The sequence below is a fragment of the Homarus americanus genome, unplaced genomic scaffold (assembly GCF_018991925.1).
Source record: "Homarus americanus isolate GMGI-L3 unplaced genomic scaffold, GMGI_Hamer_2.0 scaffold53687, whole genome shotgun sequence".
Taxonomy (NCBI): Eukaryota; Metazoa; Arthropoda; class Malacostraca; order Decapoda; family Nephropidae; genus Homarus; species Homarus americanus.
Genome location: NW_024745301.1, coordinates 374,298 through 400,135, shown reverse-complemented (window position 1 = coordinate 400,135; position 25,838 = coordinate 374,298). Strand labels below are relative to the sequence as shown.

The following is a 25,838-nucleotide window of genomic DNA, read 5'->3' as shown; positions in this document are numbered from 1 at the left end:
CTATTGGCTGTTATTTGGTGGTTATATATTTTAGTCCACCAATCACATTTAAGTAAAGAATTAATGACGTATGTAATATGTATGACGCCACGACCAAGTATGCTATAAGGATCCTGGAAGTACGGTCCCTGGAGTGTCCCAGAGGTCCCCACCGCCTTTGGGAGGATCCATGGGACCTGTGCCACCCTGGGGAGTGTCCCCGCCGTACCTGGGAGGGTCCCTGGAGGCAGTTGTTTTTGTGCTATTTAGAACTCTGGTAGATGCGAATACAACGCCCATCATAACATTTTCAGTATTATCGCTTCCTTAACAACGGAATGGAGAGTAATATCCAACAGGAAAACATAAGTTGGGGTGTTGTGCTGACTGACTGTTCTCTTCTCCTATTGGCTGTTATTTGGTGGTTATATATTTTAGTCCACCAATCACATTTAAGTAAGGAATTGATGGACGTATGTAATATGTATGACGCCATGACCAAGTATGCTATAAGGCCCCTGGAAGTGCGGTTCCTGGAATGTCCCAGGGGCCTGCACCGTCTTTGGGAGGGTCCCTGGGGCTAGCGCCAATGTTGAAAGGGTCCCACGGGCCCCAGTCGCCCCGCAGAGGTTCCATGGGGTCCTTGCCGCCCTTGGGCTATCTGCCGTCCCTGGGTGGGTCTCAGGTGGAAGCTGCCTACCCTGGGGGCACCAACCCCCCGGTGAATTGACCAGGGGCCTCCATTCGCCTTGGTAGTGTCTCAGGTTTCCCCGCCTCCCCCGTATGGTTTTCGCCGCACCTAGGAGTGTTCCATGAGCCAATGCGGGCCATGGGAAGGTCCCAAGGGCTCGGGCCGCGTCTGGGAGGGTCCCCGTTGCATCTGGGTGGATGTCAGGGGCCCCCACAGCCCCTTGGAAGGTCCCAAGGAACCCCACCGCCCCTGGGAGGGTCCTTGCTGCCCCTGCGACTGTCAGAGGGGCTCCCCTCGTTCGCGGGATGGTCCCAATGGTCCCCGTCGCCCCTTGGAGGGTGCCTGGGGATCTCGACGCCCTAGAGAGGCTCCTCACCGCACCAGTGAGCGTCCCAGTGGCCTCTGCCGCTCCTAAGAGGGTCAATGTGGTTCCTAGCAGCCCCTGTGAGCCTCGTAAGGGCTCCGCCGACCCTGGGAGGGTCCCTGGGGTCCCCGCTGCCCCTGCGACTGTCACAGGGGCTCCTGTCGCTCGCGGGAAGTTTCTGAGGGCCCCCGACGCCCCTGCGAAGGTGGCTGGTATCCTAGACGCCTTTGAGAGGAACTCACTGCACCTGGGTGGGTCCGAGGGGCCCCCATTGCCCCTTAGATGGTCAATGGGGTCACTAGCAGCTTCCGGGAGCGTCGCAGGGGCCCCGCCGAGCCTGTGAGGGTCCCAGGTGCCCCTGTCGCATCTGGGGAACTCTTAGGGGCCCTCGTAACCTCTATGAGGGTCCCAAGGGCTCCTGCTGCAAATGACAGTGTGCCAGGAACCCCCCACCACCCCTGGGAGTGTCCCAGGGGAAGCTGCCTACCCTGGGAGGTTCCCTGGGACTATCGCCCCCCTGTGAAATTGACAAGGGACACCATCCACCTCTGGGAGTGTCGCTGGGACCCCTGCCACCCCTGGTGGTGTCCCATGAGCCAATGCCGCACATGGGAAGGTCTCAGGGGCATGCGCCTCTCCTTGGAGGGTCGCACGGGCCCCCACCGCCCCTGTTAGGGTCCCTGGGGTCCCCGCTAGCCCTTGGACCCCCCCCCCAGAAGCGGCGGGGACCCTTTCAGGGGTGGCGGGGGTTGTTGTGACCCTCCCAGGGGCGGCAGCTCCCCTGCAACCCTCCCAGTTGTGGCGGGGTCCCCTGGGACCTTCTCGGAGGTATCAGGATCCTCCCAAGAAATGGCGGAAGCTCCTGGGACCTTCCCATGTGAGGTAGAGGTCCCAGAGACTCTCCTAGGGGCGGCGGGGCCCCAGGGACCTTCGCAGAGCCGGCTGTGACCCCTGGAGCCCTCCCAGGTGCGGCGCGGTCACTTCCAGACGCGGCGGGAGCCCCTGAGACCTTCCCATGAGCGACAGCTGCCCGTAGGACCCTTCAAGGTACGAAGGGGCACCGGGGGCTCATGGGACCCTCCCAGATGCGGCGGGGACCCTTCCAGAGGCAAGCTGGGGCACCAGGGACATCCCAGGGGAGGCGGGGTGTTCCTGGGACTTTTTCAGAGGCAGCAGGGGCCCCAGGCACCTTCCCAGAGGCGGCGGGGGCTCCTGGGATCCTCCCAGAGAGGGCGGGAGCCCAGGGACGCGCGTAGAGGAGGTGGGTGCCCCTGGGACCCTCCCATGGGCGGCGGGGGACCTCTGGGACCCTCTCAGGGGCGGCAGGGGCCCCAGAGTAAATACAAGTGTGGCGGGGTACACCAGGGACACTTCCAAGGGAGGCGGAGCCCCCAGGGACCCTCCCAAGAGCGGTGGCTTCCCTGGGAGGGTCCCTGGTGCCTTCTCCGTTCCTGGAGGCGCTGCCCCTGGGAGGAGCCCTTGAGGCCCCGCCCCTGTTATGAACCTTGGAGGCCCAGCCCCTGTGATGAACCCCGGAGGGTCCGCCCCTAGGATGTTCGTAGGGGGCGCCGCGGCCCCTGGTAGGGTTCTTGAGGACGCCTCCGCCTCTGGGAGGGTTCCTAGGGGCACCACCTCCCCTGGGAGGGAACCAGAGGGCATCACTACCTCTGAGAGGGTTTCTGGGGGCGCCGTCCCTGGGAGGAACCTTGGAGGCGCCGCCCCTGGGAGGGTCCCTTGGGGTGCTGCCTTCTGGGAGGTTCCATGGAGGCCTTGCCCCTTGGATGGCTGCAGGGGGCGCCACCGTCCCTGAGTGTGTCCCTTGGGGTACCGGCCCTGGGAGGGCCACCTCTTGGAGGGGCTCTAAGGGCGCCGCACCTGGGAGGGTTTCTATGGTCGCCGCCGCCCCTGAGAGAGCCCCTGGGGGCTCTGCCTATGGGAGGAACTTTGGAGGCGCCGCCCCTGGGATGGTCCCTGTTGGCGTTGCGCCTGTAAAGGGCCCTGGGGGTGCTGCCCCTGGGAGGTTCCTTGGTGGCGTTACTCCTTGGAGGGTCCCTGGGGGCGCCGCCTCCCCTGAGAAGTTCTCTTGTGACGACACCCCTGGGAAGGTTAAGGGCGCCGCCCCTGTTTGCAATGCCCCTGGTAGGGCCCCTTGAGGCGTCGTCCCTGGAAGAGTCCCTGGGGGCACTACCCCAGGGAGGCCCCCTGGTGGCGCCGCCCCTGGTAAGGCCCCTTAGGGCTCAGCCCCTGGGTATTAGAGATCTCGGTGTCTCCGAAATGCTGAAAATGGTTTTCAAATGCTTGAGCTAAACACCATTTTATGTGAAATTAGCTTTCTTAAGTGAAATAACAACCTATAAAGCATAAGAATCAGGATAATAAAATACCACAATCTTTTATGATTTTTCATGAGGAGAAGAATACAGCTTCACGAAGCCAAATTGACGCTTCCGGACTCAGCACGTCAACACACTGCAAGATACTGGTGGCGACATCTCCTGGAAGAAAGAGTCACCAATTAGATTTCATCACGGTGATCCTGCCATAGTTATTACCATCATCCCTGGTGCTTTAACCAGAATTAATTAAGGCTGAGCTAAACAAGTAGTTACAAAATAGTAACTTATTGTACTTAAAACTATAACAGGCCTTGGTGTACCGGATCTACTCCAAGGTGGACGGTAATTACCGAATCGTCCAAATGTTTGTTTACTTCTTGTCTCTCACCACTGCTATCAGTACTAGTAGTCGGAGATTCAATTTTGTTTTTTGAGTGGTACCCAACACGATGAGTTGCAGAAGGTTTTAAGGTTCTTTTCAGTAGATTATGTTGGCTAGAGACAGTTTAAGGTGAAGGTACAGAACTTAAATTTGACTGGAGGAGCCTTAAGATTCATTACGGTGTTTAGTGGTTGATCACAAGTTACAGGGAGGGGTAGGGGGAGGCACAACCAAACATCTAATACTCAACATTATCTGATATGAAATATGGAGGATTTTATTGAATGGCATTACCTGTGTTACGTACTACTGTCAGGTGCCACATATGCATTATAATCTACAATTAACAAGAAATATTATTTCCAGCTTAATGACTCACAAATAAATATTATCCATGTCCATATATGAAACTAACATATTTGGACATGACTCTGGTTTGCCACCACGTGTACACATGAATTCACACTACCTATGTTGACGGCACAGATATATACAACCAGTGTCCCTTGCACCTACAGTACGAAGATGCAGTAAGGATTCCTGGTACTGGTGAAACTGTGGTCAACAGTGGTTTGACTTTATCATCTAACACCCAACTAAACTTGATCAGCCTTGACCCAAATACATGATTTTACGATAGTGTAGCTCGCTCTACATGGTGGACAAATGCGTGTTCAGTAGATGGTAGGCTCTAAACGCCCTTCTCTATAACATAAAGGTCTCCATGTACAATATCAGATATCTCATTGGGAAAGATACTGTACAAACTGTTGCTGCCAAGACACCACAACGATGTGACAAGAGAGAAAGAAAGAAAGAATTTAGTCTTCCCAATCATACCCAGCTATCCTATCTTTCAACCCCATCAATTATTCTGTCTCCCCAATCCCATCCAGCCATCTTATCTCCCAACTCTATCAGTTATCTATCCTGTCCCTCGCAATGTAGCTTTAATATGACACACAATTTGGTAGTGTCATCCACTAACTCGTGACTCACTGTTACAGAAAACAAATACATTTGTAAAATGAAGAAAACGTAAATATTTCACTCTTAAAGGGATAACACGCAAAGACTCTCGTCCATAGGGTCGCCTCTGAAAGTTCGCGTGTAATACAGTATAACAAAGCTAAAATTTAAGAGTTTTTAAGTTTAACAAATTTATTGGCAGAGCTTGTAGTACAGTTTGCCTATTCTGAGTAATTCAGTCAGGTCTTGACACTGAGGGTGGTATCACTTCTCACAGCCACGCAGGACAGAGGTTCATACACAAAGAAATACATCATATTCATTAACAGCTATAAATGTATAGAGGTCAGATTCATGTGAGTAATGTCACTGTTCACTGCCATGCAGGACAGAGGTTCGTATACAAAGAGATGCATCATATTCATTGACAGTACATATACATATATGTAAACACACACACACACACACATATACATACATATACATATATACATACACATATACATGTACATGTACATATACATACACACACGCACACACACATACATATACGTCGGTCAGATTCATGTGGGTAATGTCACTTTTCACTGCCATACAGGACAGAGGTTCGTACACAAAGAATGCATCATATTCATTGACACTATATATAGGACAGATTCATGTGGGTAATGCCACTGTTCACTGCCACGAAGGACAGAGGTTCGTACACAAAGAAGGAAATACATCACATTCACCAGCAGCATATATAGGTCAGTGGATCACATACATTGGAGTCATTCTAATTGAAGACTAATCAGTGTGGGCCAGCAGCAAATTTGGGATAAACAGCAAGAATGTCCTCAATCACACCTGATTCAATGAAGTAATTACATAGTTCAATATACAATAAGTCAGGTGGCCTGAAGTCTTTGACAATGTCACATTTAATAATATAGTGTTCAAGTGTATGCTTTAAGAGTTTATCACAAAGTTTACATGCTGAGTGTTCCGGTATGGGTACAGCGTTACTAACTTGCCAGATGTGTCTGTATCCTAGCCTAATTCTGGCCACGACTACATCACATTGTCTGGTTCTGTCCTTATGCTGGCCATACCGGTAACTCGTGTTACAAAATTTGTCATATTTACTAATGCTACAACTGTCAGGTCTCTCTGCATTTCTCACTTCTTCTAGATCAGAGTTCATGATTCTGACTTGAATGTTTTTAATTACAGCATTGGACAGACCAAGGTCACGGTCAACATTTTCTTTCTTACATGCCTCATTGGCCAGTCTATCAGCACGGTCATGATACCTGATTCCAACATTGGACGGAATCCACACAAATTCGATACGAAAGTTGTTCTCATTGGCAGTTATCACATTCCTTTTAATATCACATGCAACTTTAGACATAAAGCCTGACGGGCTGTTCATTGATTTCAAAGCACTTTGAGGGTCACAGGATATCACCCCACCTCCATTTTCTTTGAGGTAGTCTGTGGCTAGGTAGATTCCAGTTAGTTCAGTTTGTGTTGTGCTGGCCCAGTTGTTCAGCCTTTGTTTGTTTGACACTATCATCTCTTTTTCTTTATATACTACAATTGCACAGCCTGTTCTACCTGTGTTTGTCTGCACAGAACCATCAGTAAAAGCATAACATTCACTTGATTTAATACTCTCTATGTGTCTGTTAATAGTTTCTAGTGTGACACATCTCACCACATCGGTGTTTAACATTTGCTTACTACCAACAGGAGTGTAACTATTAGGAACTGATATATCCAGCCAAGGAGGAATGGCATTAATAGGTTCGTCTGGGGTGATTGGGACATTCAGTTTCAGTTTTAAGAGGCTAAACAGAGACATATTCAGGCGCTCTATACCTCATGATAACGTAGTTTATGTTTATATGACAATATATTACCTAGCATCTTTTACAAGCTTATAAAAGTTGCTATAATATTGATGATATTTTCCTCCTATACTGCCCCTATATGACGACTAAGCGTTCTCCATAGCAACGAAATATGAACAAAAATAACACCGTCATAACACACTTACCTGACAATCTCCCCCAACAGTACCACCAAGGCGCCAAGCAGTCTAGAGGTGGCGGGCGGTGGGCTGGTGACATCACGGCATTACCCAGGTCATTTACGGGAGGTCAAATGAAGGGTTAATCCCAGCTATAACTGCCCTATTCCCGCGGGTATCCCTCAACACTTTGCTAATGAGATAAGCTCTGACCAGCGACGCCCAGAACAATTTGGTTATTAACTGGGGTGGATAAAAAGGAAGAAATATTCTAATCCGCTTTCCGGTTTATTTTGATGTAGCCGCCATGATGGTCCTCCCACAAGGCAGCGGGATTATCGTCAGGTGAAGATCGACATGCGCGGCTAAAGAGAGACAGAGAGATAGACAGAGAAACAGAAGGATAGAGACAGAGAAAGAGAGACAGATAGACAGCAAATAATGGGCGGGATGCGTCAACTATTTCAGCAGCTCCTGGGAGACCACTTAACTTATCAGCCTCATTATCGCGCCACTGTCACCAAACTCTCCTCGTAGTCTAATCACTACTGGTTATAAGTCTATACTACGTAATGAGTTTCACCCAAAGTTGTTTTTTATACCAGGGAGGTGTAAACAGTTCCCACATTAACGCCATAGTAAATACAATATCACTGTTCTAAATATCGAGATATAAAATGCGTTAATTAATGAATAAGGCTAAATTAATCCTTTAAATAACAGTATTTAGTAACAATATGATCGTTTTAGTTAATTTTATTAAGTAATTACATGAAATATTCTTATTATTACCGTAAAACTAAGTGGTATTCGAGAGGTTTGGCACCACCGCACCTGGCGCCACGCAGTCTGGGAGAGTCTGGTGAATGACGTCACAGACAGGTAGGTCAGGTGAGGGCGGGGAACACCTTCATCTCACCTCTTCTCCACAAGGTGTTAATTGGGAGCCCTGACTCACACCTCCACCTGGCCAGACTTGAGGAGACTAAACGGGATTGATAAAATGCTTTGTACTTTATCCAACATCCATTATAATTTCTTTCTATTTCTTTCATAATCAAATCCGCAGTTTTGTATCTTTGTATGTAATAATTAGTAACAGGTGCCCACCTGAAGATGAACCACTCACAGTTACTGATACACCACTCACACAGTCACTCATGCACCACTCACCCAGTTACTGATACACCACTTACGCAGTCACTCATGCACTACTCACACCTGTCACTTATGCACCATTCACAGTCACTCATGCACCACTCACACCTGTCACTTATGCACCATTCACAGTCACTCATGCGTCACTCACACCTGTCACTTATGCACCATTCACAGTCACTCATGCACCACTCACACCTGCCACTTATGCACCACCCACAGTCACTCATGCGTCACTCACACCTGTCACTTATGCACCATTCACAGTCACTCATGCACCACTCACACCTGTCACTTATGCACCATTCCACACACTCACTCATGCGCCATTCACAGTCACTCATGCACCTCTCACACCTGTCACTTATGCACCATTCCACACAATCACTGATGCACTATTCACACAGTCACTCATGCACCATTCACACAGTCACTCATACACCATTCACAGTCACTCTTGCACCACTCACACAGTAACTCATACACCACTCACATAGTCACTTACGCACCACTCACACAGTCACTCATACACCACTCACACAGTTACTCATGCACCACTCACACAGTCACTCATACACCACTCACACAGTCACTCATGCACCACTCACACAGTCACTCATGCACCATTCACAGTCACTCACAGCTGCACTCATGAGTTAACGCCACCCCTATCTGGCGTGTCAGGTGTTCACTGTGCTGCTGGTCCGTTGTTCTAAACAGAGTGACACACAGGTGAGAATGTACAGGTAAAGACACACCTCTTACGTACCTGGAGAGGTTATAATACACTACAGTATAGGTATAGTAAATGATTATACAGGCATAACCAAACCTAACCTAACTTAACCTAACCTAACCATCCTCAGCTGTACCACCCCCTCCCCCTTCCACACCGATGCCGTCCCTTCTCCCCTTCCTAGCTATGCCGCCCCCTCTCCAACTATGCCACCCCCTTACCCCTGAACAATACTGAGGTCAGAATTAGGTCCTTAACGACTTTAAAACAGAACCCATCCAGAGGCACAACAATAGCCAGCCAATTTGGGGGAATGGAACGTGTCCGAACCACATTACCAAACCATACGACTTACAACTCCTCCAATCTCACAAAAACTTTCTCATTAATCAACAAAAAAATACTCAACTCCATCCATTTGTTCCTTAACGAGATCCTACATTTAGAGAGTAAAATCTATAATCCGAAACCCTACTAAGAGATTCGAAGCCACAATGAGGGAATCGGACAGAGGGAGGGAGCGTGTCTAATGAAGGGAGATATTGGCTTAAACTTCGCTTTCCAAACCTCAATTTGCAGTTAAAACGTATTTTTTTCCCCATTGGCGGCGGTATAGTGGTCTATTGCTGCCGTGCTGTATATTACTTCAGTTATTTCTGGCCTGGCCGTGCGCTGGTGATATTGAGAGAGAGAGAGGCGGGCGGGCGGGCGGGCGGCGGGCGGCAGGCAGGCGGGCAGGCAGGCAAGGCAGGCAGGCAGGACAGGCAGAGAATTAACGCGTGTTTGTGTTTGTCATGAAAATTATTTCCAGAAAAATATATTATTTGAGAGAAAGAATGTCTCTCTCTCACACACACACACACACACACACACACACACACGGTCACGTCACAAGGTCAAGGTGTGAAGGTCCCGCCCAGTGACCGTCAGTGACCTCACCTGACCTCGGCGGGGTTAATTGGGCCGCTCTTCCCCGCCCCTCATTGTAAGTCTTCCATTATAACTATTAAGAGTAGAGGTAGTGGTCATGTTCCCTTAACTGTGTGTGTGTGTGTGTGTGTGTGTGTGTGTGTGTGTGTGTGTGCTAAGTTTAGTAAATTATTTGTATTATACACTGTATCTGAGGCTAATTATTCATTACATAAATAAATTATAAATATACAACCACACACACCAATAATAATAAGTCTGTTAACGCCATAATAACTGTAACTAATGTTAAATATTCATTACATAAACCTACATAAACATCATTGACAGAAACACTATTTACTCCCCACACTATAATAGGACATATACTTTAATTCACATGTAGACCGGGAAGGTTTTACATTAAGTCCTAAACAATAAATGATTAATAAAGAGAAAAAATAAAGCTTTGAGGTTAAAATAGTGAAATAAGGGAACCAGCAGCCACCACCTCACCAACAGAGAGAGAAGTCCGATTGTAATTAAAGTTTATGGGTGATGGTAAGAAGGAATCGACAACGACTAAGAACATAAGAACATAAGGAGTCTGCAATAGGTCAGTTGGCCTGTGCATGGCAGCTCCTGTCGAGAGTTACTACCACTCTCTATCATCCATGAATCTATCTAGCCTACTTTTACGACTTTCCAGCGTTCCAACACTTACTACAAAGTTGCTAGGCTTGTTCCACTCGTCCACCACCCTATTCGTGAACCAGTTCCTTCCTATCTCCCTCCTAAACCTAAACTTATCCAACTTAAATCCGTTGCTACGAGTCCTATCCTGCTCGGATATTATAAGAACTTTATCTATATCCCCTTTATTGATTCCTTTCACCCACTTGAATACTTCTATCATATCTCCCCGCACTCTTCGTCTTTCTAGGGAATGCAAGTTTAGTTTCTTTAACCTATCCTGATATGGAAGGTTTCTAAGTCCCGGAATCATTTTCGTCATTCTTCGCTGCACCGACTCTAGTGAATTGATATCCATTCTATAATAAGGGCACCAGAACTGAACCGCATAATCGAGGTGCGGCCTGCAAAGATATAGTTGCAATAAGACCTCTGCACTCTTATTACTTACACTTCTAGATATAAAACCCAATACTCTGTTTGCCTTATTTCGAACATTAACGCACTGTTTTCTAGGCCGTAGGTCCGGGCTTACAAGTACCCCTAAGTCTCTTTTACATGTCGACTTCTCTACGTTGATGTTGTTAAGGCTGTTTACATTGAAGCATATTGAACCTTCCCTATAGTACCAGATTAAGAAAAGTAAATTGAAGAGAGGTAAACTGAGGCAGAGTAAGGGGCGACTTGATCCTGGTGAGATAAATGGAAGATGGGATTAAATAAGGTGATATAACAATGGTACTTAAACTATCATTAAATCAAGACAAAACACATAAATTGGGTTTTAAGTCAAGAGATACTTAGATTTAGGAAGAAAATAGGTGAAAATTGGTACAGAAATAAAGTAGAATAAGTTACTAAATAAAAGTTAGACAGATACATGATTGTTAAATGTTGGATGGAAACAGAGCTGCCTATAACATGATCATTACTGTACACTGTATAAATTAACGCATATATATACAGGACATATATCAAAACCAATGATTATTATCTTAACTGCATCATAAATAGTGTAATTATATATGAATTATATCTGGAGTATAATAATTTCAGGAGAATATTGTAAATATGTGACACTTGATATTATTTCTTATATAATCAGGAGACTCGACCAGGGCAGGGAAATATGTGGGCTGGTTTAGGTAATTCTTTAACGTCTTTTGGCCAGGTGTGTGTGTGTGTGTGTGTGTGTGTGTGTGTGTGTGTGTGTGTGTGTGTGTGTGTGTGGAGTAAGGGAAACAATTGACGTTACTGAGAGACTAAAACATCTGGTCAGCTCCGTAAACATCAAACATCTCGCCGCGTCTCTCTCCCATCCCTAGTGGACGCTCCGCCCCCCACTGCCCTTGTCCTATCAGCGGGGCAAAAACTCGGGGTCTGCTCCGCCCGCCGGCCATCCATCCAATCACGGTCGCCAGAAGCGTTTATGTCGGCCGTCCATTGGGCAGGTGTCGACAGCTCGGGTGACTTAAAGGTGTGAAGTTGGCGGGCCTTCCACACTTGCACCATCACCGCCTTCCAAGACGTGTAGCGGCAGGAAGAGCGGCACTAAAACCTGGACTTGTTATCACAGTGAGACTTCTGGAACTGTTTGTGTACGTGAGAATTGAGGATGCCGCGTCCTTCACGTGAGAGTTACGGGGACCAGAAGCCGCCGTACTCGTACATATCCCTGACCGCCATGGCCATCTGGGGCAGCCCGGAAAAGATGTGTACACTGGCGGAGATCTACAAGTTTATTATGGACAACTTCCCCTACTACCGCAAGAACACTCAGCGGTGGCAGAACTCGCTGCGACACAACCTCTCCTTCAACGACTGCTTCATCAAGATCCCCCGTCGCCCCGACAGGCCCGGCAAGGGCGCCTACTGGACCTTGCACCCGTCCGCCATGAACATGTTCGAGAACGGCAGCTTCCTCCGCCGCAGGAAGCGCTTCAAGATCCCCAAGGACGATAAGGACGCCATCGAGACTGGCATGACGTCCTTCGGTGGTGAAGTACAGCGGCAGGAGGAGGCGGGGGCGGGCATGGTGGTGCCCCGTGACCTGGGCCACATCGTGCAGGAGCTGGGTCACCACCTGGCCCACCTGCAGCCCCTGGCTGCCCCATCCCCACCTAAGCGCCAGGCCTTCACTATAGAGAACCTGGCTACCAGCGACGCCCGCCCCACGCCCGAACCCGCAGCCATGCAACCCTACCTGCAGCCCATGGGCGTGGCTCATCATCATGCCCACCCCCATCACGCCCACCAGCCAGGCATGGGCGGGGTTAACTGTGCCTCATGTCCCACCTGTGTTCCGCCTCCACTACCTCACCTGTACGAGTACTCAGCAGCATTAGCCATGAATCTGGTGGCTCCCACTCCCGTCTACCCCACGCCTCTCGTCCACGCCCTCCAGCAGCAGCCACGCCCACTCTACGACCACGCCCTCAACCTATACGATGCCATGCACTCCCTCGCCAAGCTGGAGCAGCCCAAGTACGACCACAACCAACCTATTGACCTGTCGTCCACCATGGCCAAGCCGCCGTCGGGAGACAAAGAAAACACCTACAGGTTCTCCCCGCCCGTGAGGACAGTATGATAGGTCACGACCCCTGGCACCCATAACCTCTGACTTCGTCGCCGGATGTGTCAACGCCCCCTGTGATAGCTGCTCATGTATAGTCCATAATGTATACGCCAACAGCCGCTTATGTATAGATCTTATGTATATTATGATATCCATGTATATTTATTTGTACATAGTCAAAATACTGTTATTATATTCTTATATTTTACATAATTAAAATTAATGTGAATTTTAACATATTTTCATTCAACAATTCCTCTAAATAAAAACGTTCATGATATATTACCCCAGAATATTATCCTCTGAGGCTACGATAACACGACCGTCAATGATATCACAAAACTCCATAAACACAACTATTGAAATGATATAAAAGACATATAATACAAAGGAATAGGGGAGAATAAGGAATAATAAGAAACAGGAGAGAATATGGAAGAACAGAGAAGGATTAATCAAGAATAAGAGAAAATAAGGAAGATGTAGGAGGTAGGGAAATACTTGGTATCTGTTGTCATTACAGGAAATACCCGCTGTGTGGCGCTGACTAGTGGTGAGGGGGAGGTAATTCTCTTACCGTGACATACCTAATCGTATGATGTAATATATCCAATCACTTACTGGAATATAGCCTATCTGTGGTACACCAGAGAGAGGGTAAGTATGTCAGGGAGAGGGAGAAACAGTATGCCAGGGAGGAGAAGCAGTATGCAAGGGAGAGGGAGAAACAGTATGCCAGGGAGAAGGGAGAGAGTAGATCAATATCCAGGAGAAAGACATGACATGACAAGTGACCACAAACATGGCGGCGGATATGACACCTCCCAGTGACGGCCATGACACACACACACATACACAAACACACACACACACACACACTCAGGCAGCCACAATCAAACTCCCTTGGCGAGTTTGACTGTGCTGACTACAAGAATTACGGAGGGGGCGTGTGCTGGATATGGGCAGGATGGGCGTGGGGAACGTGGGCGTGGGGAACGTAAGAGTGGGTAATGAGAGCAAGGGGGGTGTGGGAAATGTCAGTATGAGGAGCATGTGTATGGAGCGTAGGCGTGGGGAATGAGGGTGTGTGGGAGTGGGTGGAGGCATTGGTATGAGGAAGATGGGCGTAGGAGGAGGAAATGTGAGTGTACAGTATATGTGTGTGTGCATGGTGGGGTGATGGAAGAGGGGAGGGAGAGATGCTGGGAGAGGGGATGAAGAAGGGACGGGAAAGGAAGAGATCGGGAGTGCGATGCAGAAGAAGGGAGGGAGGTGGTGTAGAAGGAGGAGGAAGGGGACAAGAAAGAAGGAGGAGGGGACGAGGAGGAGGAGGAGGAGTGAAGGGGGACAAGAAGGAGGAGGAGGGTTACCAACAGTCAATATTATGAAGGACTGCCTCCTCCCTCGTGTGGCCAGGCTGTGAGCGCCTAGTGGAAGTTATGTAACCACTGGCCCTCACCTTCACGCTGGGGCCAAGGGGGAGGTAGGGACAGAAATAGGGCTTAAAATAGTGGATAAGAATAGAGCTTGAAATTGGGAATAGAGTTTACATACAGGGATTAGAAGAGGTAGGGTGAGTGGGCCTCCCTCACCCTACAGAGAGGGAGAGTGAGTGAGCTTCCCTCACCCTACAGAGAGGGAGAGTGAGTGGGCTTCCCTCACCCTACAAAGAGGGAGAGTAAGTGGGCCTCTCTCACCCAACAGAGAGGGGGAGTAAGGGGGCCTCCTTCACTCTACAGAGAGGGAGAGTGAGTGGGCTTCCCTCACCCTACAAAGAGGGAGAGTAAGTGGGTCTCTCCCTACCTCCTTCACTCTACAGAGAGGGAGAGTGAGTGGGCAACAAGTCATTTTCCGTAAGTCGTAATCCGTCAACGTCAAAATAAAATATACAAATGTAAACTAAAAATAACGTTAAAAAATAAACCAGATTTTTTCGTCAGTGTTAAAATCTGTCAACAAAATCTGAAGTCTTTATTGTATATAAAGTTTGTTTTAAATGTATATATTAGTTCAATATTATCCAAACAATAATAATAATACAAACATAGACGGAAACTGCAGGCCAGAAATAATATATACTGTGTGTGTGTGAGAGAGAGAGAGAGAGAGAGAGAGAGAGAGAGAGAGAGAGAGAGAGAGACATAATTACACCGTCTTTCCCCGGGTAATATTCATCTTATTATTCTTTTCATCCGTCCTCCTAAATCCCGACTCAGCCATAACAGTCTTCCAAAAACAATTTCCATGAAGTCTGGGAACCATATTTTCCCTCCTCCCCCCGCGTCTCCCTTCCTCCCGACATTCTCTCCACCAAGTTGAGACCAGTCCATTTACTCAGATTTATTGGTCTCCTGAAGTCTACAGCCGCGACGCATTTCCATTGCAACATTTAAAAAGTTAGCTCAATTTATTCTCAGCGGCGAGGATATTGTACAGCTCGATTGTGTTTTCATGTTCCCTGTGCGCTTGGCCAACTACACTTGTCGGCTCCGTATGCTGTCCCTACCGGCTTGGGTTTAGTATTGTGATATTTAACCACATTTTCATTAAACTCTACTTCAATATCATTTATAATATTAATAATTCGCTAAGTAAATAAATAACTTTAAATAAAAACTTGTGAACAGCAAATTAGGAGGAAAATGTGATCTTCCGAAGCTAAAGCCACAGTCACACTGGTGGGGTTCAGACACGCTCTTACCCATGATAAATTGTTCCAATATGGAGAGCAGAACTTGGCGTCTCCATTCAAGTCAAGCGGTGCCTACTCTAATAATCTAATTTGTCAAAACGTTTTATCGCCCAAAGAAACATAGAACAGAGCCAATATTAGTCGGAACGGGAGAGACTTGGGAAGGACCGGAAATATAAGGAGAAGGAAGAAGATGAAGAGGGTTACATATGACTGGGTTTTAGGAGTCTGTTGTTGTGTTCGGCCTTATGATGTTGTTGCTTATATACATGGGGGAAAGAGATAGAATTTGTTGACCAAAATAAAGTTGTATTTTCAGGACTCATAGAAGATCAATAATTATCAAAGTATCTGATTGTTTAGTGAAATTTTCCACTTAATTTACCCATGACTTAATTTTTTGTGTTTTCTTGATTCTATTGTATTTTGATATTCTGTCTGTCTGTCTTTCTTTTCCTTCCCTCTATCTCTCTCCTCCTCTCTCTTTTTCCTCTCCATCTCCATATCCTTATCTATCCTTTGAATTCTCTCTCTTTCTCCTTCCTTCCCCTCTTTCTCTCTTTCCTTCCCCCTATCTCTCTCCCACCCTCCCTCTCTCTCTCTCCTGACTCCCACCACCGCTCTTCCACCTTCCCTCTCCTCCTCTTTCCTTCTGTTTTACATTTATCACACGTTTCCTATTCCCTCCTCCTCTCCCCCACGTCTTATTTTTCCCCTTTCTACCAGTATTCCTCCTTCCTTCCCCTCCTCCTCTCCCTCCCCTCTTTTTTCCCCTTCCTATTTTTCTACCTCTATTTTCTTATCTTCGCTTCTCTCCCCATTCTAAAGGGGAACTCCCTATTCACCCCCTCAACTGTGTCCCCCCTGAATCCCTCCTTAACCTTCTTCCCATCACCTCCCGCCTCCCCACCTTCCTCCCCATCACCTCCCCAACCTCCCCACCTTCCTCCCCAACTACCCTCTTCATCACCTACCCTTTTCCTCAACCACCTTCCTCCCTACCCTCTTCCTCCCCATCTCTTCCCACCCCCGCCGCCCTCCCAAACCACCCTCCTTCCCACGTTCCTCCCCATCACCTTCCTCCCCAACCAACGCTAGAGTTAAGTGCCGGTCGACCCCAGTCTTCAGAGAAATGACCCAATTTCGAGGTTCTCTCAACCGTGGAGAGTGAGGTGCCTGGCCTTACCCCCACCCCCCCTCCCGCCCTCCCCCTTCACCTCTCCCTTCCTCCTCTTCCTCTTCTCCCCTCTCACTTCCCTCACTCTCACGTACACTACCCGTAACCAAGTCTTGATTACATCCAATTAATTCTATTTTAACTTTTAACAGTGATGGTCTTGGGGTCGTGTGGGCGTGAGGGAGTATAGGAGGTTGTATGGGCGTAAGGAAGGAAGGTGATGGTGGTCTTATGGTGTGTGGATGGAAGTGAATGGAGTCGTGTGGGCGTGTGAAGGGAGGTGATGATAGTCGTATGGGCGTATGGAGGGAAATAACGGTGGTCTTATGGGCGTGTGGAGGGAAGTGTTGGATTCACGTGGGCGTATGGAACACTAGCGACAGAAACACCTCTAGTGGCACACACACGAACCTTAATGTAAACATACCACCTACTCTTAACTTTTATGTGTTAATAATTTACATAAAAACTCGTAAAAAATATCATGCTGTTCAGTTCCCAGAGACTAAAGGAAGGTGGGAAAAAGATGTGGTCTGTTGACATTATAGAAGGTAAGATTACGTTACAGGTACATTAATTAAGTGATGTAGGTGTTACTATCATCACTTTGTTTATGTTACAGCAGCCATCATCATCATATACGTCACATTCTGGTGTTTAGTAAATAATGATAATCCTAATATATCCAACATACCATACAAGGTTATTATACCTGTATGTAGACCTCTGAGCACAGGTGTACTAATGATCTAATGTAGTCGATAAGGGCCACCAAGGACCACTAAAGACCACCAAGGGTCACAGTCGACCACAGGGGACCACGAAGGACCACAGAGAACCATCAGGGACCACCAAGGACCACAGTAGACCACAGAGGACCACCAAAACCCACCAAGGACGATCAAAACCCACCAAAGATCACCAAAATACCCACCAAAACCCACGAACGACCACCAAAACCCACCAAGGACCACCAAACACCACCAGGGACCACAGTAGACCACAGAGGACCACCAAACACCACCAGGGACCACAGAGGACCACGGTAAAAAGAGACCAGGTAAGCCAGAGGCGAGACATTACAGGTGTGAAAATGGGAGTCGAGAATGTCAACAATGTCCGGCGGCCGAACAAACACACACCAAATGACTGTTGTTTTCTCGCCAACAAATTACAAGATCCTGCCCGGGAATGATCCGTATCCCGGGTTAACTAGCTGGGAGAGGAGGTAATGGTGGGGGGGAAGGAGGTAATAAAAAGGGGTTAATGATGGGGACAAGAGACAGACAAGTGACGAAATGAATGGGTGTGAGGTGAGGCATATGGGAGGGGTGTGTGTGTGTGTACAGTCTCCTTCAATGATCACCTTACCTACACTTAAATTCCAACTTCATTCCCACTTCGTTAGGATTTGTATTCCCGTTTCATTATTTTCCTTCAGAATTAGCTAATAGTATTCCAGAAGTGTTGTTTTATAGATTGAATCACTTAAGTAGTAGTAAAGAGGTTGAGTGTGTTGTGGTTATTCAGTAAAAACTAAAGAGTTGTGAGTTACAACACCCAGCCAGCCAGTGGGTGTGTGTGGTGGGTCGCGTGGGCGGGGAGGGAGGGGGGGAGGGAGGGAGGGACAAGGTGTAATTTTATGATAATTACTGATTAAACAGATCTACCTGGCGCTCAATCTTGCCCTTTGAGACAGACTGTAGCGCCGTGGGTCACACTGGCTCCTCTTCCCCTCGTGGGTTACACACTGGCCCTACTGGCTCAAGTAGGTTACACACCGGCTTCACTAACCCCCGTGGGTCACACTGGCACCTCTTGCCCCCGTGGGTTACACACTGGCCTCACTGGCCCACGTGGGTCAGTGGTTGGCCACGGATAACTCGCCCTGACAGGAGGTGGCGACCTTTAATACTGCCAGGACGGGTTTGTCTGGCCGTCGGTCCACTGAACGGAATGTTTACACACGGCCAATAATCACTAACCCCGGGACACGGCAGGTAACTTACTCGTAACTTGACCTAACCTAACTTAAGCAACTTTTACCTTAGCTTAAGTAACCCTAATATAAGGGGAGATATTTAATAGGTATATTAATTGTGTGTCAGAAGTTACGATATTTTGATAAATTCGTCAATGGGAGAGAAAGAAACGCTTTAACATTGATCTTAATAATAATAATAATAATATTAATAATAATAATAATAATAATAATAATAATAATAATAATAATAATATAATTTGTCATTATCAGTATAAAAATCACACCAGTTTTGTTATCATTATATCTTGTTATCTCTACGTTATCATTGAAGTAAGAAATAACACTATGGACCCAACTCTCTCCCATTTACTCTAAAAAAGAAACAATTATTCACCTGAACAAATTCGACGGAACTTACATTGTATTCTAAACCAATCTGTGACCCGTAATTTACACCCACACATCAACCCGGTTTTAAGAGATGAAACATTTGCACAGAGCCGCCACCAATAACTACAACAGACAGACCGACCGATCGCTATACATCAGGTGGGCGATACAATCAGTGAGTGTCCGTGGGTTATACACAGGTACAACACAGGGGGAGGGGGAGAAGGGGAGAAGGGGAGAAGGGGAAGGGGGAGGGGGAAGGGGGGATGTAACACCTTCCTTCTACCCGTTCGTAAAAGGTTAGGGGTCGGCAACTCAGATTCGTTTCTGCCACTATATTCCATCACTGTTTTTAGACTTCTCCTCTAACTTCACCCTCTTTCTCCTCCTGCTCCTCCTCGACCCCCTTCTTGTCATCCTCTTTCTTCCTCCTCCTTCCTCTCCCTCAGCCTCCTCATCTACCTCCTCCTCCTCTTCCAATGATCGGGTTCACTGTTGGGTCAGGTGAGACAAGAAGAGATGGAGGGAGAGAGAAAGAGAGAGATAAAGGAGGGAAGGAGAGACAGACAAGAAGAGAGGAAGGAAGAAAGGAAAGGAGAGACAGAGACAACGAGGTAAGGTAGGGAGGAAGATAAGGAGGGAAGGAGGAAGAGGAGGGAGGGAGGGAGGGAGGGAGGGATAGGGGGAGAGATAGAGGATGGGAGGAAGAGAAGGAGGGAGGGAAGGGGGGAGAGAAGGAGGAAGAGAGAGAGGGATAGAGGAAAGGAGGGAGGGAGGGAGGAGCCAGCGGTCACTCCCCCACCTGCGAGAGCCGACGTTGCTGGGGGGGTAAAGGAATGTTCTCTCCAGGTGACTTATTAAGACTGTTATAACACGTGATTTGCCAGATTACCCTCCTTGGCCCGGCGCAGATTACACCTGTATTTGGCCCCACCTGTGTAATTACAATACCCCCAGGTGATGTACGGCACTGCAGCGAGCTCTTATTAGGACCAGCCGGGGGTCAGTCAGGAGGAAAGATGAGACCTTATCTAGATAAATGAATCACCTTTTAAGAATAAATATAACGAGCGTAGTTTGTAATGGCGATATAAGTAGTTGTGTGTGTGTGTGTGTGTGTGTGTGTGTGTGTGTGTGTGTGTGTGTGTGTGTGTGTGTGTGTCGGTAATAGTCATGTGTGTATTTTTTATGTATATGTATGCATTTTGTGTGAATATTTGTGTATATTGTTCCTGCAGGTTTATTATTTGAAAAAAAGTTTCTTACGGAGGTCTTGTGAAGTGTTGCTGTGAGAAGTTTAGTATGAGAGAGAGAGAGAGAGAGAGAGAGAGGCTTCTAAATACAAAACACAACTCTCTCTCTCTCTCCTGTTAATGAGTATTCACAAAAATAAAACTGAGAAGCTCATTTGACTGACCACCAAAACAATCCCAGGCACTCAATAGACTCCCACAATAACGAAAACATGATAACAAATCTCTCTCTCCCTCTCCCTCTCCCTACCCCTCCCCCTTCTCTGTTCTCCTCTCCGACGACACCCTCAAAGCCAAGAGCATAAAATTCGGGAGCTGATTTGACAGACTTCCCACAACTCGGGCGCTCAATTGACTCCCACAATAACAAAACAGCATCGATCATCGGGGAGACGCATAACGAATCGCGGGACGGAGGCTGACTGCCGCTTCTCAATGCATGCGTAATCACCTATTGTCCAGGCAGCCGCTGACGACCAATCGATGATTTTTTTTTTTTTTGAGGGCTTGAAACTTGTGGTGAATGATTGTGGTGATGTTTGGATCATAGTTTTATGTCTATAGTTAAATGTGTTTGCGTGTGTGTTTGTGTGCTTGTGTGTTTGTGTGTGTGTGTGTGTGCTTGTGTGTTTGCGTGTGTGTGTGTGTTTGTGTAGTGTTTGTGGTGTATGGTTGTGGTGATGCTCAAGTGTGTATGATTTTACAGTTTGGGTTATATTATTATGAAGAATACTACTACTACTACTTACTACTACTACTACACTACTACTACTACTACTACTTACTACTACTACTACACTACTATTACTAATACTACTACTACTACTTACTACTACTACTACTACACTACTATTACTACTACTACTAATAATAATAATAATAATGATAACAACAACAAAACCAACAATACTACTACTACTACTACTGTTGCTAATAATAATAGTCATAATCGTCATGACAACCACTTGATGACACGACTGGACAAGCAGGAGGCAGACTCAGTAACACCCTCCCTTAAAATAAACCTCCCTATGTCGGGTTATATAAACAATAAACACTACCTGCATATAATACCAACGTGTATTATTATATATTGTACCTTACCTATGTATATTAATGTATATATATATATATATTAATACATAGGCTGTTATTGTTATATATGTGTATGACTTCGGCTACATATTACCCACACTGACCAGGCGTAAAACATGCCTTTGTGACTGTGTGCTTACTAGACCACGACCAGAGGGGTGAGGGAGTGAGGGGTGAGGGAGTGAGGAGTGAGGGTTGAGGGGTGAGGGATGAGGAGTGAGGGGTGAGGGAGAGGAAGTGAAGGATGAGGGAGGGAGGGAGTGGGAGTGAGGGCAAGGATTAAAGGAGTCGAGGGTGAGTGAAGGAGTGAGGGAGAGTGAAGAGTAAGAGTGAGGAATGAAGGATTAAAGAAAATGAGGGAGTTGGGGAACGCGGGAAGATGTATGAGAGATTGTGATAATTAGGTGATATAAAATAATGAAAGGGAAGAAACTGAAGAAATTTTAACATATACGAAAAAAGCACCACATCAACACGACCTCAACCCCCACTACAGCTCCCCCCTCACATAATAACAGACCCCCTTCCTCTCAGCCCCCAACCCCTCCTCCCCACCCCCTCTCACCTCACCCTCCTCACCCCTCCCTCACCACCCTCCCTCACCACCCCCCCTTCCCTCAAAACAGAAGAAGTCCACCCGAAAAACTACATAAAACACCTCTCTCCCCCACCGCCTCCAGTTAAGAAAATAATAAGTCTTAATAACTCTTAATAACTTTTAATAACTCCCGTATATCGCTCCCCTTCCCTAGATGAGCCTTATAGATTATCCCCGGGTCAAGTCATTAGCCTCCAGGAATATAGAAAGTCGACGATAAGAAATTCACACTTGTACGGTAATGAAACCCATAAATAGTGAGCGAGCAAACCGTTTAGCTGTTCCCGTTGGCTAGTATATCAACAGGAGAGGCTATATGTGGCTCTGTTGGAGGTGGCAGCTTGGAGTCTTCCCCTCAGATGATTGCAGCTAATTGTGTATGCTGTTGGTCGGTTATTCATGCGATACATTCAGACAAATTACATGTCGGGGTTTTTTTTCTGGGGTTAGGGTGGGGTGGGTAGGTTAGGGGGGGCATCAAAAATACCACAGGCATAGAAGGGGTGAGTGAGAAGTAGTATATAGCCTGTACACCCCAGTTAGCCACCCCTGTTATCTATCCAGACAGCCACCCATTCCTGCCACAACCCCGAATGTAGTGTAGCTGTATATTGCTGGGCCAACCTCCACCCCATCCATAGTTATCCACCCATCTCGTATGACCCAGTGTGTGTGTGTTATACTGGTGCCATCCACATCAGCCAGTCACCCAACTAAACCACCCACCACTCCCTCCTCCCTCACACTATCCATAACTCCCTCCCTCTCTCCCTCATTTCCTCCCTCTCTCCCTCAAACACTCCTTCATTCCCTCCCTAACTCCCTCCTCCCTCCCCCTCTCCCTCATTTCCTCCCTCACCCTGAAACCAATTTGGATTGTATTGTTATAAAATACACATATATCTTTTTTTATCTACACACGAGAGAGAAATATTTACCTGCAATACATATACAGTACATATACATACACATATACATACACTATACATGTAAGCTGAGGGAGAGTTGTGACATTGTGGTGTATATTCTGTGACCGAGAAATTGAGTTAGGGTGAGGAAGTGGTGGTGATATTTGTACCTGTAGTGTGGGGAATGGTGGTAGTGTGGGGAATGGTGGTAGTGTGGAGGGTAGTGGTAGTGTGGAGGGTGGTGGTAGTGTGGAGGATGGTGGTAGTGTGGGGAATGGTGGTTGTGTGGAGAATGGTGGTAGTGTGGAGGGTAGTGGTAGTGTGGAGGGTGGTGGTAGTGTGGAGGATGGTGGTAGTGTGGGGAATGGTGGTTGTGTGGAATGGTTGTGTGGAGTGGGCGGTGGTAGTGATGGTAGTGTGGGGGTAGTGGTAGTGTGAATGGTGGTAGTGGGGGAAAGGGGAATGGTGGTAGTGTGGGGGTAGGGTAGTGTGAATGGTAGTGTGTGTGGTTGTGTGGGAGGTAGACAGGGGGTAGATGGTGGTAGTGTGGGAGGGTGGTAGGGAGGGTGGTAGTGTGGAGGATGGTGGTAGTGGGAGTGGTGGGTGGTAGGGAGGGTGGTGCAGTGTGGGGATGGTGGTGTGTGAGGCGTGGTAGTGTGGGGGTGGTGGTAGTGTGGAGTGGTAGTGTGGAGGGTGGTGGTAGTGTGAAGGGTGGTGGTAGTGTGGGGGATGGTGGTAGTGTGGGGGATGGTGGTAGTGTGGAGGGTGGTGGTAGTGTGGAGGGTAGTTGTAGTGTGGAGGGTAGTTGTAGTGTGGAGGGTGGTGGTAGTGTGGAGGATGGTGGTAGTGTTGAGAATGGTGGTTGTGTGGAGGATGGTGGTAGTGTGGGGGATGGTGATAGTGGTGGCAGTTTGGGAATGATAGTGGTGTAATAATGTTAGTAGTAAAGGTGGTGACGAAGGGTTGTGGTGGGATTGCAATGGTGGTAGCAGTAATAGTGGTAGTGGACAAGGGGGTCACAATAGTGCTGGTCGAGGGGACGTAATGGCCTGACAGAGGGGACTAGAGGGGACCAACTAGAAATAAACTGCAAAAACAAATTATGTGAACATGAGTCATATAGAATAAAAAATGAATAACAGTAACGTAAATAAGAGAGGAAAAGTGAAGAGAAAGTGTTGGTGAAGCGTTGGGTATTAATAGTGACTTATACTTTGCTTCTATTATTATTATTATTATTATTATTATTATTATTATTATTATTATTATTATTATTATTATTAATGTTGCCTTTGTTGCTGTTGTTGTTGTTGTTGTTATTTAGAGTATTTGTAGACAGTACGAGTTAATGAATGACTTCAGAAGATAAATACTTTTATAATTAACAAACATATGTATATAGTTAATGAATGAAGGTGACGCTGGTAACTGTGGTTGTAGTTATGAACAGTGGTTGTGGTTGTTACTGGAACATAATGATGTCTTTAAGGACACAGCCAGAACCACGTCCTTGGCTGATTGAAATACCGACACTAAATCATCAACGCGCACACACACACACACACACAGCCGACCTGCGGATAATCCCTCCACATTTAAAGTAGATAATCTCACCAAGTATTTTTATATCGGTGGTCAGAATAGCCGTAACCCAGGGCGTCATGATGAGGGCAGTGAAGCTGTTAAAAGTCTTATTGTACCGCGTGTTTAGGGGGGCGCAATGAGGCTCCTGGGTTGGTTTGGTTTGGTTGGGTTTGGTTAGGTTAGGTTAGACACACCAGCCAAATACTTATAGGAAATTCCAGTCACCATGAAGTAAATCCTGAGTGTGACAATATACAATTAAGTTCCTTCCGCCTCTCATGACCACAGACCAGGTGGAGGTCATGGCCGAACTCAGGGTGACTCTAGAGAAGCTCCTGTCATCTGTACTTCCTAAACGTGAGATGGACAATATCACTTCTTGCTGCACGAGTTAGTGAGTGTATGTAATTGGCTTTAATAACTACAATTACGTAGTTAGAGTTGTTGTAGAGTGAAAGATGGGAGGATGGAGGCGTGGATGTCGTTGATGGGTGTTTGATATATGATAACATTGAGCTCCTGAGGCATTGGTCCAGGAGGGGAAGGGTGAGGGGGTGGGGAAAGGGGAAGGAGGAAAGAGGAAGGGGATGAAGGAGGGAGGGGTGAGGGAAGAGGGAAGGAGGAAAGAGGAAGGGGATGGAGGGAGGGGAAGGAGGAGGGGAGAAGAGGGAGGGGATGAGGGAAGGATGGTGGAGGAAAAGGGGTGAAGGGGGAAGGGGGGAGAGGGAAGGGGACAAGAGGGAAGTAATCAGGAGTATTGCCTTTTTATTGTTGTTTTCTTGTCTTAAGTTGGAGTTACGTACGAGGTTTTGTGTTCAGGAAGAGATTGAATGTTGAGTAGATATCGTTAGCCTGGTCTTTGTGCTATACCGTCAGGCTTTTGTGCTATACCGTTAGGCCTTTGTGCTATACCAAGAGACCTATGTGCTATACCATGAAAAAGTCACGTCACGTCACCTCACCTCACTTAAATCCCACAGGTAACGTTATAATGCCTAATCTTCAGGTGATCCATTGGCTATGAATGAATGAGAAAAAGTGGTGGATTACGTTATGGCTTCACTATACAAAAATCCTATCCTATCCATCCATCCATCCATCCTTATCCACGTCTACTATCTCTCCCAACCCTCTTCCTACACCTGTACACCAGCCACTTAACACACACCTCTACCTGCACTACCCTGCCCGGTCATCTATGTACACTCGGCCACAGGTGCTGGCTGAGAGGGATAAACACCAAGGCAAACTCACACCTTTATGAGAAGATGATCAGCCTCCCCGACCTCTTACCTGGCTTCCACGTACCTGTAGTAGAGTAACACCTTTATGAGCCTAATCAGAC

The 25,838-nt window shown here is 47.2% G+C and overlaps 3 protein-coding genes and 1 long non-coding RNA gene across 4 annotated transcripts in view; 2 read left to right on the top strand and 2 right to left on the bottom strand.

The window, feature by feature from the left end:
* Positions 1-2,102: 2,102 nt before the first annotated feature.
* LOC121878628 (galectin-3-like) lies at positions 2,103-2,693 on the bottom strand. Its single transcript, XM_042384953.1, has one exon. It carries the CDS (start codon positions 2,691-2,693, stop codon positions 2,103-2,105), a length of 591 nt encoding a protein of 196 aa, XP_042240887.1.
* Positions 2,694-2,815: 122 nt separating this feature from the next.
* Positions 2,816-3,187, top strand: LOC121878626 (galectin-3-like). The gene has a single exon (XM_042384952.1). It carries the CDS (start codon positions 2,816-2,818, stop codon positions 3,185-3,187), a length of 372 nt encoding a protein of 123 aa, XP_042240886.1.
* Positions 3,188-3,445: 258 nt separating this feature from the next.
* The window catches only part of LOC121878625, a 29,681-nt gene continuing 7,288 nt past the window's right edge, over positions 3,446-25,838 (bottom strand). Inside the window, exon 3 of the long non-coding RNA XR_006091193.1 lies at positions 3,446-3,529. This is a non-coding gene — a long non-coding RNA (uncharacterized LOC121878625). The remainder of the gene's footprint in view (positions 3,530-25,838) is intronic.
* On the top strand, positions 11,732-12,944 carry LOC121878624 (fork head domain-containing protein FD5-like). The gene has a single exon (XM_042384951.1). The coding sequence runs from the start codon at positions 11,850-11,852 to the stop codon at positions 12,822-12,824; it is 975 nt and encodes a 324-aa protein (XP_042240885.1). The 5' UTR covers positions 11,732-11,849; the 3' UTR covers positions 12,825-12,944.

Coding starts and splice junctions, on each gene's coding strand:
- LOC121878628 (XM_042384953.1), bottom strand. CDS start 2,693: ATGCCCTCTGGTTCCCTCCCAGGGGAGGTGGTGCCCCTAGGAACCCTC.
- LOC121878626 (XM_042384952.1), top strand. CDS start 2,816: ATGGCTGCAGGGGGCGCCACCGTCCCTGAGTGTGTCCCTTGGGGTACC.
- LOC121878624 (XM_042384951.1), top strand. CDS start 11,850: ATGCCGCGTCCTTCACGTGAGAGTTACGGGGACCAGAAGCCGCCGTAC.